The following is a 15,630-nucleotide window of genomic DNA, read 5'->3' as shown; positions in this document are numbered from 1 at the left end:
GACTTAATTATGGCCTACAAATGTCAAGGTGTTCTGTGATTAAATGCCTAAAGAGTAAACATGATGAATGCTGAGTTTAGCAGAGAAAAGGATCCCTAGGAGCTATACTTGGTGGTCTTGGGACAGTCAGTGGAGGAAACAGGCATGAAGGATGCTCTGGGTAAAGTGAAAGTGAAAGTTGCTCAGTCGTGTCTGACTCTTTGTGACCCCATGGACTACACAGTCCATGCAATTCTCCAGGCCAGAATACTGGAGTGGGTAGCCGTTACCTCCTCCAGAGGATCTTCGCAACCCAGGGATCGAACCCAGGTCTCCTGCGTTGCATGCAGATTCCTTACCAGCTGAGCCACCAGGGAAGCCCAAAAGACATGGGTTAAGACCTCAATTAACTGACTTGCTTTCAGCAATTTTCTTTCCTGCTAGCCTTAGAGCATTACTTACCCTCGGTTAAAACGGGCCCTGTAGCTAAGGACGAGTCAAAGTACCCCCATAAAATGGGCAGCTACCCTTCTTTGAATTCTTCCTTATTTTCCCCAGTGACAGAAAAAAGTCTGATCTGACATACTGAAATCTCTGCAGATCACTTGATACTCCTGGGGAAAGGTTTCCATAACATCACAGCAGTGCTTCTCACACTTTAATGTACACATACATGAAACACCCAGAGATCTCGTTAAAATGCAGAATCAGATTTGAGGCAGTAGGTCTGGGTAGGGGTCGAACATTCCGCATTTTCCATAAGCCCTCAGTGATGCAGATTCTGCTGGCAGCCCGACCGCCCTTTGGGTAGCAAAGTACTGGAGCATCTTTCGTTGCTGTTAGCAGGGGACGATAGAAAGGCATCGTTTTTGACCTCAAGAATTTGGCCTCATGGCACACTACAGGTCATGAAAGGTGGATGTGGAAAGAGAAATGAGGCTCCTGGAGAGTGAGGAAGGAGAGCTAGCAGGGCTGCAGGGGGAGGGGACGGACAACAGAAGAGGGCAACAGACGGGAAGGCTGGCTGTCCCGCTGCGCGTTAGAGCGAGTAAGCGGCCACGAGAGAAGCTAGGATAGGAGCGTGCCCAGGCTGGGTTCAGAGGGCTAGAGACTATTTTAAAACAACGAACTTCAAGGGATTGCAGAACAGTGAATACAAAATGTTGCTATTGGGTGTTTTGTTTTGTTTTTGCCTTTTCACATATTTGAAAGCAAATTCTATCATATGGTCTTTCTTTTTTTGCTCAATATTATGGGTTTGAGAGACTAAAACATAAATGTAAGCTGTGATAACAAGACAGTCATCCAAAGCAACAGTCAGAAGATTCCTCCGCTGCTGACTATACAGAAATGCAATTATGGAACTCGGAGCTACGCCCCTGCCAAAAAGAGCATCTGAAAACTGCCCGGATGAAGCAAATTCTGGCCTTTCTGAGAATGTTTGGAGAAATTTTTGAAAGGCAAGACAAGACTAGCTATATTCAGACAAGTTTCCATTCGTTTCCCCCAAAAGACAGATGCTCCTTCAGGGTTCTCTTTTCCTAGACGTAGAGAAGCATTTCCTAACTCTCTACCTTAGGAAAACTATTCACAGACCTTCTCACCAACTCAGAGGAAGGGGAGGATGCCAACACTGTAATTAAGCAGAGGGAAATGGCGCTCCCACCCAAACCCAGGCCGCCTTTCTTGGGCCAGGAGGAGACAGCGGGAGCTGCAGGAAACGTGCTCTTTGCTGAGGAAGTCTCCACAGGCACTTGCACTAGGAGATTTCCAAAATAACCGGGGCTTGCTTCTTTCTTTAACAGCATCCACTCCCAACAAACTCCAACTGGATGTCTGTGTTATTCGTCTATTCCAATCTGGGATGACTTTCAATAGTTTTCTATTTTGATTAGTTAATGATTATGTTTTCTAAGTCAACATGGATGATTTCCTTTACTAACACCCAGCTTTTTCAGGACAGAAAAAGCTGCAAATCTTATCCAGTTCAATTCTTGTCACTATACATAGAAGAAAAATGAGATCCAGGGAGCCCAAAGAAGGTAACCAGGCCCCGAGACACCTTGACGGCCAGTATGATGGGGTTGAATCTTTATCAGCGGTCTCCTAGGCAGAGACTTAATCTCAAAACCATGGGTCAAAGCAGGCTTAGATCATTCAAGATTAAGGTTCTGTGATAATTACATACTTACAACTTCTTTTTCTACTTGGCATGGGGCCTCTAAACTAGCAAAATGATGAAGATGTTAGGGAAAAAAAGTTTTGGTCTGGTAATGTAACAGTGCAGACTTCAGAGTATTTATATGGGATTGGGGGTGGGGAAAATTTTTAATTTATTTTCTAAGTCAACAAGCAAACCCTACCGTTAGGCACAGAGTCAGGTCTTCTGGAAGCTGAAGTTTATCAATTTTAAGGGCACTCCTTAGGAAAAAGAATATAAAACTAAGAACAGAAATTTAGGTATGGAAGTGAGTATTTAGAATTTAGAGTGGCATCTTACAAATTCCAAATTTTAAGAAGCTGCAGATACCACAGATATAAAATTTAAAAGAAAACAAATTAACTGCTTGATACACCTCTCAGATACATGCTACTACAGTTTTTGGTTGCATTGTCTTTAATCATCTCTTCCAATGGTATTTTGCAATATCTCGTTAGAGAAAATTTAAAATAACTCGATACTTCCTCTAGAATTGATAACCACAATTTGTAATTTATTCTTCTTTTCCCCTTCTTTCTGGATGCACTGTGTGGCATGCGGGATCTTAGTTCACCAACAGGATTGAACTTGCATCCCCTGCAGCAGAAGTATGGAGTCTTAACCACTGAACTACTGGGGAAGCCCCTAGAATTTTTTAATTTATTCTTGAATAACTTGTAAGTATATTTTGGCTTCATAATTAACTCATGTAATTAGTATCATATGAATGTTTTGAGATGCCTCTAAATTTGGGAAAGCCTCTATATCAAGTTTCTTCTACAGATGAGATGTAATTTTCAGGGCATTGCAAGACGTCTTAAATATTCTTTACCTAGATGACACTTGTTAACTGTATTGCCAGGGTCCCTCCTAGAGCAAGAAGGCAGGCCTGTACCAGGGAGAAGCCTTGAGGTTAAGTTCTATCCACATCATGGTAAAACCACCTTGGCACACCATATATATCCTGCACCTACTTATACATCCTTGAATTCATCCTTGAATTTCCCCAGTCCTTCCAAATAAAGTGTCTGTTTTGTTCAGAATACCTAAACTCCTTGATGGCCATGATTCAGCCAGGGCTATTTCATCTGATGTGTATATTTCATTTTCTCATTAAGGTCACAAGATAGGCCTAATGTCTGACTACCTGGTGTATGGATTAAACATTCTTTTATTTAAAGAAATTAAATGGGATAACATATAAAGAAGGCCAAAGCATTAGAAAAATGTTGGCTATCACCATTATTTCTCTGAACTCCAGCACCCAGGCTATAAAGGAGGAGTGGTGTGTATCAATTGAGGTGGCCTGTTCAGTACAGCATAACACTTAGGGTCTAAGTACCCAAATCAGACCATCTTGGGTTCAACCCCAGTCTAACCATTTGCTAACTGAGTGGCCTTAGTTAATTTCCCTGATCTCTAGAAGACTTACTACGAGCTTTATAAAGTTTACCTGCCTGGAGGTTAAATAATACACAGTAAGTGCTCAATGTGGTCCAATGAGTGTAACTAAAATCATAATGTTATCAGGAAACCTGCCCATAAAGTCTCTCACGTGAAGCTTCCTCAAGACGAAACACCACTGCGGGGGCTTGAGCCACTGTAAGCTACCTTAGCAAAGTTCTGCAGAGTTCAGGACCACCAGCAGTCATCCACAAAGCAACGGAGTGAACTTCCTGCCACAGCTAATGCATCCTCCACCACAATTTACACCTTTAACAGAACAAGTGGAAAATGTTGATAACACACACCTGACTCCCTATTTTCCTTCAAAGACACTTATGTTGATTCTGCGAAGCTACCAGTTCCCAAAAATGCACAGTTTTGATAAAAATACCTTGTACGGTATCCTAAGGGCTTTTTATTTCTTTATACTGTACTGATATTCCTGTTTCCTTAAAAAGGCTTGAGAAGGCCACAGCTCTCTCAAATAAAATATTTACAATAGGAGAAGAAAACATCCAGATAAGCTGCACCGTGCCTCATGTTCCCAAGTCCAAGCGGAAACGCAAGCAAGACACTGGGAAATCTTAAAGAAGCTGTGTAAGTGAAATCCTGGCTAGAACAAGTAAAATGAATAAAGCTTAAGTTTCCTGCACGAAAAGACAAGCCATGAAAAACTGAATTTCCTCAAGGAGATACAATACTATGATTACAGCCAAACTCTTAGCCTTTTCATTAAGGAGCAATCTCTTTACTCCAGGGAAAATATGATACAATCCACAACAACTAATTTTATACCTAACACCTCAGCAAAGGCATGTGGTTTGTACAGATCCACCCCCGGCATCGGAACACCCAGGGCAGCAGCGTACTAATGGTGGCCCACAGATCACAGGACAGAATACTGAAAGTTACAGATCACACTAACCAACTGTTCAGCAAAACAGGTTTGATCCTTCTGCCTCAGCTGACAAATGCACCTTGATAATGTCTTAGAAAAGGCCAAGTTCAACTCTCAAACTTTTGACCTGCTCAGAATCCAGCCCAGGAAATGGGAAAACACCGTCCCAGACCTGGCCAACGATCTACCTTCCTCTTTCCACTGGCTGCTCCATCAGGCACCAAGAGAGACCTTGTGACATGTCAACTCCCCAGTTTTAACGTTCACACCCCCTACATCCCATATATACACAGCTGTGCCTTCGCCACCTCTCAGGCCCACAGACCAGTGGCTACAAAGGTCCACAGGAAGATGGGCCAGAGATCCACACGAGCTGTACAAGCTGGTCCACAGCCGTCCGAGCAGCATATTCTGGGTTGCCAGGCACCTGAAACTGATCTACAAAGGGGAGACTTTGAGGACTTTCCTGGTAGTCCAGTGGTTAAGAATCCAACTTGCAATGCAGGGGACGCGGGTTCGATTCCTGATCAGGGAACTAAGATCCCACATGACATGGAGCAACAAAGCCCACACACCACAGCTACTGAGCCCATGGGCCACAGTTAGGGAGGCTGCACGCTGCAATGGAAAATCCCACGTGATGCAACAAAGATCCTGCATGCATCAACTAAGACTCAAGGCAGCCAACTAAATACATGAATATTTTTAAAAAATAAAATGGGAGACTTTGGACTCACAGGGCCAGGGGTTTCCTCATCCCATGGACAGGGGCCTGACCAGAGAAGAATAAAAGCAGTGCCCTTTAAATCCCAGGGCAGAGGCTCCTGTTGCCTGTATACTAGGCCTATATTTTAACTAAGCAGAAAAACTTGGTGAGGGGCAAATATCTTATCAAAAAAGAGCACAAATAAATTTTAAAAAGAGCTGTATAAAATAAAGGGCAGGCAACCTTCCCCAGACACAATCTCACCAGCCCACACACTTGCCCCAAGATAAGTCCATTCTAATGATCTATAGCTTCAGCCCTGAGAACAGACCTAGGAACCCTGAAGAGGCTAAGCAGGAAATCCTAAGTTGACCACAGGCAAGGAGGCAGTTGAGCGCCAAGACTAAAAATGCTGATTACGGCAAGTAAAAGAGAGATCCTTTTGGGAGGCAAAGAATATTAGCCGCCTATAAGTTTCCCAATGAGTGAGACACCAAAAATCAAGTCATCCCCCTTTGTGATCCTGGATAAATCCTACTCTTTCCACCCATTCCAGCAGCTGTTGGAGGTCTGTATACAGATGCTGGTCCTACACGCCTGGAATCTAGGGTTGGCAGAGCACATCTTGAGAGAAAGTCGGCTCAAGTCCAACTACTGTCAGTGGTCAAGGGACAGGTCACCGCAGGGTGTCCCACCACTCGGACACTATTATTAGGGACAGCTGAATTTCCCTGGGCAAAGAGACTCTCCCTATCCTGATTTTCTGTAGTATGATGACAATCAGATGACAATTAGGAAGGAGGCAGATCACAGGAGCAAAGTAAATCATGGTCTCTGAGGCACTGAATGAAACAGTTCAGTTCAGTTCAGTCGCTCAGTTGTGTTCGACTCTTTGGGACCCCAAGAACCGCAGCACGCCAGGCCTCCCTGTCCATCACCAACACCCGGAGTTCACTCAGACTCACGTCCATCAAGTCAGTGATGCCATCCAGCCATCTCATCCTCTGTCGTCCCCTTCTCCTCCTGCCCCCAATCCCTCCCAGCATCAGAGTCTTTTCCAATGAGTCAACTCTTCCCATGAGGTGGCCAAAGTACTAGAGTTTCAGCTTCAACATCAGTCCTTCCAATGAACACCCAGGACTGATCTCCTTTAGGATGGACTGGTTGGATCTCCTTGCAGCCCAAGGGACTCTCAAGAGTCTTCTCCAGCACCACAGTTCAAAAGCATCAATTCTTTGGCGCTCAGCCTTCTTCACAGTCCAACTCTCATATCCATACATGACCACAGGAAAAACCATAGCCTTGACTAGATTGACCTTTGTTGGCAAAGTAATGTCTCTGCTTTTCAATATGCTATCTAGGTTGGTCATAACTTTCCTTCCAAGGAGTAAGCGTCTTTTAATTTCATGGCTGCAATTACCATCTGCAGTGATTTTGGAGCCCCCAAAAATAAAGTCTGACACTGTTTCCACTGTTTCCCCATCTACTGAATGGATATTAGATGGTAAATTCCCCTTTCCTATGATATCCCTTGACTCACTCCGTAACTTCCATCTCCACACATGTTCACACAGATACACTGAGCAGAACACGAGGAAGGCGAGATTAGAAAATGCACACACACACACACAGAGGCTAACTTCAAGTGGCCTTGTACAGACTCCACCTTCCCCATTTATAAAATAAAGATAATGAAACTTAGCTTCTCCATTTTTTCTGAGGATTAAATTAGATAGGAATGTCAGGCCACTGGCTCAGAGAAGCTTCTCACATGTTACTTCTCCCTTCTCCTTACTTGTCCTTGAGATGAGCTAGTGTGCCTGCTTGGCTTCCCAAACCCCATAACATGCCAGGCAAGAAGGACCATCATCGTTATCCCACCTTGGTCAGAAGCCACAAGTGCATACAGAGCAAAATATTACAAGGGAAAGAAGGAGTGTGAAACATGGTGAGCGTTCCTGCTGCTAATGCCTATCTGTTAAATCACTTCTACTGAAAATCATGAGTTATTCTGGAATGCTACACCAAAGGCCCCAAAGGGCAGGAGCCAACAAGGTGACAGAGTTATGTTTTTCTGTGGAAATTGGCTAAATAATGCCATGCTGCAGCCAGGAAGGACATTTCCTCCACACCCTATTTTAAAGTGTTTTGGTGGTTTGCATCAGACCTAAATAAGAGCGACACTGCTCTTCTGCAGACAGCAGCTGCCCCAGGGCCACACTTCCCTTAGACAGACTCTGCTTCACTGCTTAAAAACCCAAACAGAAGACCCTGATGAAAAAAGAAACTTCAAAGCTAAATTTAGATTTCTGCACTTCATTTTTAATGAAAGTCTCCTTTCGACAATTTTCTAGAAAAAAAAAAAGGAGGGGGGGAATGGATTTGTATTTCTAGTATTCAGTGGAAACTATCTTTGGGAGAAAGTTGGAAAAAGTTTTGCAATGGCTTTGAATGCTCTACACAAATTCAATTGAACAGCTAAAGAGGCTGGTTTAGCTTTCCTCCATGTTTGTCAGAAGTTAAAAGCAGCTTTTCCAATAGATCATCAGAATAAAAGGACCAACGACACAGTATAAAACAGCAAAATTGCCTACTAAGATCAGAGCCAAACTATTCTCACTAAAAGTAAAGATTTGACCATTCAGACCAAGCACCCAATAAACAGTGACTGCCTGGGTGTGAACATGCCCGCCCGGCCTGCCCTGCCTCCCGGAGGATGACGTGGAGGCTCAGTGCAGCGTCTCCTGGGTGCTAAGTGATGCACCAGGTGTTGCTGGAGACCCTGGAAGTCAGAAAAACAAGTAAGCCAAACCCACTGCCTTCGAGAGAGTCCCATAGAGAATTCTGCCTTACTGCTGTTACCAGAGAGGCCTGCCCCCTGGAGGGAAACTTTCGCTCCACCCAGGGCACTGAAAGCAGGTTTGCTTAAGATGACCCTTGAGGTAAGTCTTAAAAGATGACCGTAAATTATCCAAGGCAGCAGGAGTTCCAGACAGCAGCTTGAACAAAAGTGGGGTGACCCAACTGAGGGCCTGGAACAAGGCAGGCATAGAAAAGCATGGATCAAAGAAAAACCTATGTTCAGAGGGACAGTGGAGGGAATGGAAGGAAACACTCAACACTCACCAAAGTGGGCTTCTGACAAAGGGGTCTAGGGTCCATAATGCTTCCTAGGACCCAGGGTTAGAATATGTATCCTTCTCTGGGTCTCAACACACTCCTGTATCTTAGACTCAACAGAGGCAAAGACCAGGCCTGTCTTATTTACTCAAGATGCTGTTTCCAGGTCTGAGCCACCTGCCTGGCACCAAATGACATTATAAATACTGTTAAGAAGGAAGAAAGGGTGATGGACATTTTCTGCAACAGCACCAATGAAGTGTCATTCTTAATTGGAAAAACAGGGTTTAAAATTTTTTTTTTAAGTTGTGTTGATAATGGAAATGGAGACCATGTAGCAGGGATGCTGGTTCTACAGACAGCAGTGTTTCAAGGTGGGGTGCTACCCTGAAAAAAAGACCAGGAATCCAAAACATGATGCGCATCTTATAAAAACCGTAATTGCTTAAAAATAAGATGCCATTAATGCAAGTGACCTAGAGGTAAGAAACGTGCTTTCTGGGGACAAAAGCAAATAGATCAAATTCTAGGCCTAGTGGTTTCCAGAACCCTGACAAAATCAGCAGTGATTTGGGAAAAGAAATGTATCTGTACTGACATTTTCATCAACACTGAGTCCTCTACAAGGGTATCCTGTTAGGTATTTGAAAAGTAAAAGTTCTATTTTTCAGATCTGAAGAGTTTTCAGACATTTAAAGTTCTCCTCCGAAGAGCAATTACTTAATTTGAGGCATTTAGGATAAGTGAGTCTACTAAGTCAAAAACAAAAACTCAGATACCTTTCAGTATATAGCTTAGTGAAGTCTGTCCGTGTACTGAAATCCTCGGCTCACCTGTCAATATCCTAAACATAAGATGGAATTTTTTTTAAGTAACCGAAGAGAAGGCTATAAAAAATCTTATTTCTTCCCTTACTATGCATTAAGATACTTTGAAAAATGTCACAACAGGTTACTAATTATGTTAGGAAAATCCTAAAACTACTGACTTCCATGGAAAATTAAATACAAGTAGAATTAGGTTTCCTATCTTGATTATAGCTACCTTTGACCTTTAACTATCTTCAAAAATGTAACTTCAAATGAATACCTATTACAAGGGTTAAACCATTTTGTGGCTTTAATTCCATAAAAATATGAAATCTGTGGGTTTTGTAATGCTGTTTAAAAGCCCAAATAAAAAGCCAGTTGGCTTTTAAGCTAATTGTTTAAAAGTGTGTATATAGATGAACTGAGACTGACTCATGAACTACTGAGTCTGGAATTTGCAAATCATAAATCTGATCCTTGTAAACAAACCCGAACAGAATCAGGGCCCACTAATTTCCTTCTTTCATAAACTGAAACAAAAGTTTTAATGATTTCTAATGTAAACTGAGAACTAAGGGTGCCATTTAAAATATTAGCAAAATATAACTTGGTTTTTTAAGAGTCTGGGGTATAATCAGAGAGTCAAACATTCTGGTACTGCAATATAAGAATAAAACAGTGGACTGTTAGTAAACTGTAGAACTCAAATTAGTGTTAGGATCTTTTTGTTTACAATATTGCTTCTTCCTCATTCTATTAAAAACTCCCATCTCCATGCCACCTTCAACATAAAACATAAATCTTAAAAGTTGTCAATCCACTTCAAGTACTATGGAATGTCCTATGTAGAAACTCCTCCATATTTCTTCCAGACAAAACCAAAAGTGGTCTGCCTCTGGCCCTTGGTAAACAGAACGTGTCCTCAAGAGTGAAGAGGGCTGTCCGTTCCTCTACATTTCATCCCTAATCCACGCAGGGCATCTCCAAGTCATCAAAAGGAAGGAGAGAGACATAAGATGATAAAGATGAAGGGAACTAAAATGATCCAGACCTAACCACGTCCTTTCACAGATGAGGAGACTGAGGCCCACGAAGGTCCAAAGACTCTGGGTCTGTTACCAGATCCCAGATGCATATACTCAGTTCTGTAGCTAAGAGTTGCAAAATTTCTAACTGTCGAGGTCTCAGGGATTGGATACTTTCCATAACAAATCCTTAAGAGCGCAATTTCTGCATTTTTCTCCTCGCAAAACCCTCTAGACATCAAGATCAGGTGGGCAGGGGGATTTAAGATTTTAACCCCTCTGTTTCCACCAAACCACTGCAGAGAGCCTTCAAGCCCGGAAGGAGGGGCTGTCCTGCTCCGGGCAACATCTCAGGCACCCAGCACCTAGCGGGCACTCAGTAAACACTCCGCCTTTCACCTGACAAGCCCCCGCTCTGGCCTCATCCATGCCTACCCCAAGTGGAACCAGACAACTTTCCTTTGGCAATCGCTCTCTTCCTCGAAACTTCGCTAGTTACTCCGGGCCAAGAGGCCGGTCCGGGGGCATGTGACCCTGGGAAGGAGCAGAGAATAGGGGACCCTGCCCTTTTGGGGAGCTGGGCCACCCCGGGCCCGGACCAGGTGTGCCCGCCGCTCACTCCGAGGCCCGCCGCGTCCTGCCTCCACCGATCACCAACTTCTCAAACTTCCCTTTCCGGGGGTGGGGGCGGCCCGGGACGCAGCGCCCTTCCTGCCCGCACAAAGGGGACCGGGCGCCCTGCGCGCCCCCCACCGAAGCCACTTTCCTGGCCTTTGGAAAGAAAAGCCCACCCGTCCCAGCACAAGGCACCGGGGTACGGGGACCCAGGCCACGTCCCGGCTTCGGCCCGCCTCCCAGGCCGACTGTCAAGCGCAGCCCGGAGGGGACCCGGGGACCCCGGCGCCAAGTCCAGGCGGGGAGCCACTCACCCGACTTGGGAACGTGCGGCGGGATCGTGCTGGCGATGCGCGTCCACAGGACGACGTGCAGCGGCCACAGGCCCCCGAGCAGCCCCCGGCCCATGGCAGCCCCCGCCGCTCCTCATAGACCGGCCCGAGCGCGTACGCCGCGCCTCCGCGCCCTCCGGACCCGCGCCGGGCGCCCAGCAGCGGTGCGGCCAGATGTGGCGCCGCGGGCCGCGGGGAGGGTGGCGGCGGGCGAGGCGCGGGGGGCCCCGGTGGCCGAGGGGAGCGGAGCTGGAGGCCGGCCCGGCCGGCGGGTGCGCGCGCGGAGTGTCGTCGGGCCCGGCGTGCGAGTGACTCACGACTTCGCCCGGGCGCCGCGGGGGAAACAGGAAACTCCTCGCCAACAGCTGGGCAGGACCTCTCGCCGCCCGGAGCCTGCTCCCCAGCTCGGCTCCCGGCCCTCGCCCTCTCTCGCAGCTGCCAATCACGGCCCCGGGACCGGCCCCTCCGGGGCTTTGGCAAACTTTCAGCGGCCCCTCGCTGCCCTCCACGTTCCCCGCTCCGAGGACTGCTGAGCAATAAGCGCACAAGTTCCAGAAAGTCACTGAACGCAGGGTGTATATGCACTCTCCAGAGCACCCCCAACCAGCATCCTCCCACTTCCCTACAACCCTCTTCGGGCTGCTTCTAAGTGCCTCAGAGCGGGGTTTTCAAACTTCAAGTGGCAAGAGTAGATGCTGAAATCGGAGTTGTTAGCACAGTTTTTTTTCCCCCCAATAAAGTAGTATTTCCTCATTAGACTTTTGTTTCAATTAATTGTGTTTGCCTACATCGTCACATTGTAAAATGTTTATCTTACTGCAGGTGGAAAACTTCAGTGTGCCCCTGAAAATCGTGTTAAAAGGCGGCTTCTGCTTCAGCATGTCTTAAGAGGCATTATTTCTGATGAGCTCTTGGGTGATGCCTCCCAGTTGGAATCGCCTCTTTCTTTCTGGGAGTGACTCAGTGAGCAATTAATACAAGCCATCACAGAGTGATCATTGTAATGGGAAATGTTACCTTCAGAATGTATCAGGTAGGGCAGAAAGTGTGAGAGTAAAAGTGGCCTGGGGTCAGCTAAGTGCCAGGGTTTGCCTTCCAGCACTGTGATAGGACAGGACCCTGAGCGCCTCCCTGCAAAAGGGGACATGAGTGAGAGAGCAGAACGGGATGAACTTCCAACTTCCCCATCTTGGTTTGGTGGTCGTTTGCCCCCAAACAATCCTGGTGTATATTTGCTTCAAAGTTGAATTATTAGAAGGCCCCCCTTCTCTTCCCCATGTGTCCTGGTTAGATATGCTCACCCTACTTCTAGCCCTGAAAGATTTAGATTCAGTACAGCCCTCTGGTCAGGAGATCTTCCAGGAGGTTACACAATACAACTCTTTTATCTGAGAGAAAGCTTGTTTGCAGAGGCAGGTGGCCAGCCTTACTGGGAATAAAGGCAACTAGCTCTCCCTGGAAACCCAACCCTGCCATCTTCCCTGTCAACCTCAAGAGTTCTTTTGCGTGATCCTGGAATAAACTTAAGTCTTGCCACCACTGCTCCACCCAGCATGGAAGCTGCCTCTGCATGCATCTTTTAGGAAAAGACCACTTCCTAGCTCTAGACTTTAGGATGCAGGAAGTGGGATGAAATCAGCAGGGCTGGGCATCTTCCTTCCCACCAACGGCCTTGCCAAAGCCACTTGAGTGATGGAGAAAAGTTGAGTTCAAAATCTGTTTCTCCTGTTTCCTCCGCAGTCGCCGCCCAGGCCACCACCATCCCTTGAGTAGGAGTTTCCCCATCCATGCATCCCCAGTCAGGGCCATTCTGGGCCTTTTCACCCTATTTCTCAAATTAGAGTGGAAGTCAATTTTCCAAAAGGCAAACCTGATTGTCCCAACCCTTCTATTAAAGTCATTTGAAGACCTCCCACAGCTCTTGAGCTAGAGGATAGGAGCCAAGCTCCTTTAAGGTGCCCTGGAGCCAATTCCTCTCTTGTGACCTTCTCGGGTTTCTCCTCTTCCACTGAGAGCATCTCTAAATTCCTAGAACTTGCTCGGAGTGTGTTCCTCCCCACTCCACCAGAGGGATGTGCACTCCCCTTCTTCTGCTTCCTCTGTTCTCCCTTCCACCCAGCCTGCTCCTGGTCTCCCTGGGTGAATCCTGACTTCCTTGATGAGCAAGCTTTCCCCACCCTCCATTTTATTATAGATTCACTCGGCACCATAGGCCTCTCCTTTTTAGCACTTACTACACCTGCAGTTTTATAATAATTTGTGTCATTTTTTTCCTTTTTATTCTCCCAATTCATGTCCAAATTTCTCAAGGACAGGAATTATATATCTTTTCCTCCACTCACTATTGTATACTCAGGACCTAGCACAGAATAGGTGTTTAAGAGACATTTGTTATGTGAATAAATGAATGAGGTAATCAAGATTCAGAAGAAAACTGTACTTAATCATCCTATTTAATCTCTCGGGACAAGGCATTCTATTACCTAACAAACTGAGATATAAACAAGCTAGATTTTAGCTGAGGATGATGTCATACTACTTCCTTTTCTTACAAATGGAGAAGTATGTGGTTTTGTTTTTTTCTTTTTTTCTAAACTCACCCAAGTTCCTCTGGCCAGTATACATACACTCACTTCCTTACTCCCAGAAACACAGTGAGGCAAATAAATGCCCAATCAATTCCAAAGGCCTTCTTTTCTATATTTATTGCATGCAATGAACAGATATTCTACATTGAGGCCAGGTTTAAGGTATTTGAATCCAGGATGGAATATTTAACTGGTGATCTCTGTCATTGTATATGATTAATGCTGGTTTTAATTTTGTTTGCCTTTAACATTTCTGATGTCATCCTCAATCCCCTGTGAAATTGAGAGTCTGAATTCAGCATTGCCAAGTGCAGACTCATCTTTCAGAAACCACTGAGGTGAAATCAGAGTCATGTAAACTCACGTATACTGCAATTTGACAATCTTACATATCTGTCAATATGACCTTCCTTTGGGGATTCTCACTGTAAGAACAGTCTGATACCCTTAAGCCATGGTCCTCTCACACAGTTGCATATTTAACTTAATGTCATCTACTGTGCATTCACACAAGCAGTTAAGATCCAGTTGCAAAAACTAGGCCTTTTACAGATGGAAACAAAAACTAAAAGTATGACTCCTGGCTTGAAAAACAAGGAGGGGGAGTTTTCTCTGGTTGTCTAGTGGCTAAGACTCCGAGCTCTCAATACAGAGGGCCCAGGTTCAACCCCTGGTCAGGAAGCTAGATCGCACATGCAGAAACTAAGACCAGCACAGCCAAGTAAACAAACAAATAAATAGAAGGCTGGAGGAACTATGTTAGAGAAGGAAAACAAGGGGGAAAATTTTATGTTCTGATCAAATTGAAAAACAGTGAAAACCAACTTGAACAAAAGTTACACAGCCTGCATATCTTCGTTTTCCAGCTTTACAAACTCTGAACATAAACACAGAAAACAACTGGACTGGATCAAAATGTGGTTACTGCAAGTCTTGCATCTCCCAGCTGTGATGAGGCAAGAACTTTCCACTCCTCTGAACTTTCTGACATGCAGCTGCTGAGGTTACTGGAACTAAAGCAGTGGTCAGGGAAATTCCTCTCCACGTACCTTGGCCATTCTGCATCCTCAGCTCCTACCTCTGGACCAATTTTCCTTCCATTGTGAAGTTGACCAATAGCACTGAGACAGCAGTGAACGCGTGAGGGACACCCAGCCTCAGTCCGTCCAGGATGCTACCTCCTCCAGGAAACATTGTGATTCCTCCGAGCCTAATGCCATCCCTCCTCCCCCAGGGAGAACCCTAGGAGCATTTAGTTTATTTAACCTATCAGGCTTTCCTGCTGGCTCAGTGGTAAAAACTTTGTCTCCCAGTGCAGGAGACTCGGTTCGATCCCTGGGTTGGGAAGATCCCCTGGAGGAGGAAACGGCAACCCACTCCAGTATTCTACCCTGGGAAATGCCATGGACAGAGGAGCCTGGCAGGCTACAGTCCATAGGGTCTCAAAAGAGTCTGACACGACTGAACGACTAAACAACGACCTATTTTTAAAATGTTTTGTCCCATTTTGACATGGAGCATATTCATTTATTTGGAGGAATTCTAACCCATCAATTACAAAATCTTTGCAAGCACAGATTTTTCTCAGCTGTGAACCCAACTCTGTGCCCTACAGTATTCAGTGCATGTCTGTCCTCACTAAAGAGAAAAATGAGCATCTTTCTCGACTCCATTTTCATTTCCTTGTTTGCAGTTCTCCAGATATTCACAGAAACTGCAATTCTGCCACGTTTACAGAAACCATGAACAGCTTCTTTTGGAGACAACAAAACCTTTTAAAATTACAGAAGTAATATATGTTAATTTTAGGTAGAAAAATTCTGAAATACAGATAAGTCAAAGGCAGAAAATGAAAAGGATCCTTAACCCTGTCACCCAAAGATAATCCCTTAACTTCTGGAGCATGTCCTCA

General features: G+C 45.3%; 1 protein-coding gene across 2 annotated transcripts in view; it reads right to left on the bottom strand.

Annotated features, from left to right (window-relative positions):
• The window catches only part of TGFBR2 (transforming growth factor beta receptor 2), a 92,441-nt gene extending 80,677 nt beyond the window's left edge, over window positions 1-11,764 (bottom strand). Inside the window, exon 1 of one of the 2 annotated variants that reach the window (XM_061395725.1) lies at window positions 11,113-11,764. In XM_061395725.1, coding sequence (XP_061251709.1) covers window positions 11,113-11,206 — 94 coding nt within the window. In that variant the 5' untranslated portion in view covers window positions 11,207-11,764. The remainder of the gene's footprint in view (window positions 1-11,112) is intronic. The other variant, XM_061395726.1, reaches the window with a different exon arrangement.
• Window positions 11,765-15,630: the final 3,866 nt, after the last annotated feature.

Source organism: Bos javanicus, chromosome 22 (assembly GCF_032452875.1).
Source record: "Bos javanicus breed banteng chromosome 22, ARS-OSU_banteng_1.0, whole genome shotgun sequence".
NCBI lineage: Eukaryota > Metazoa > Chordata > Mammalia > Artiodactyla > Bovidae > Bos > Bos javanicus.
This window is presented reverse-complemented; position numbering and strand designations above follow the sequence as displayed.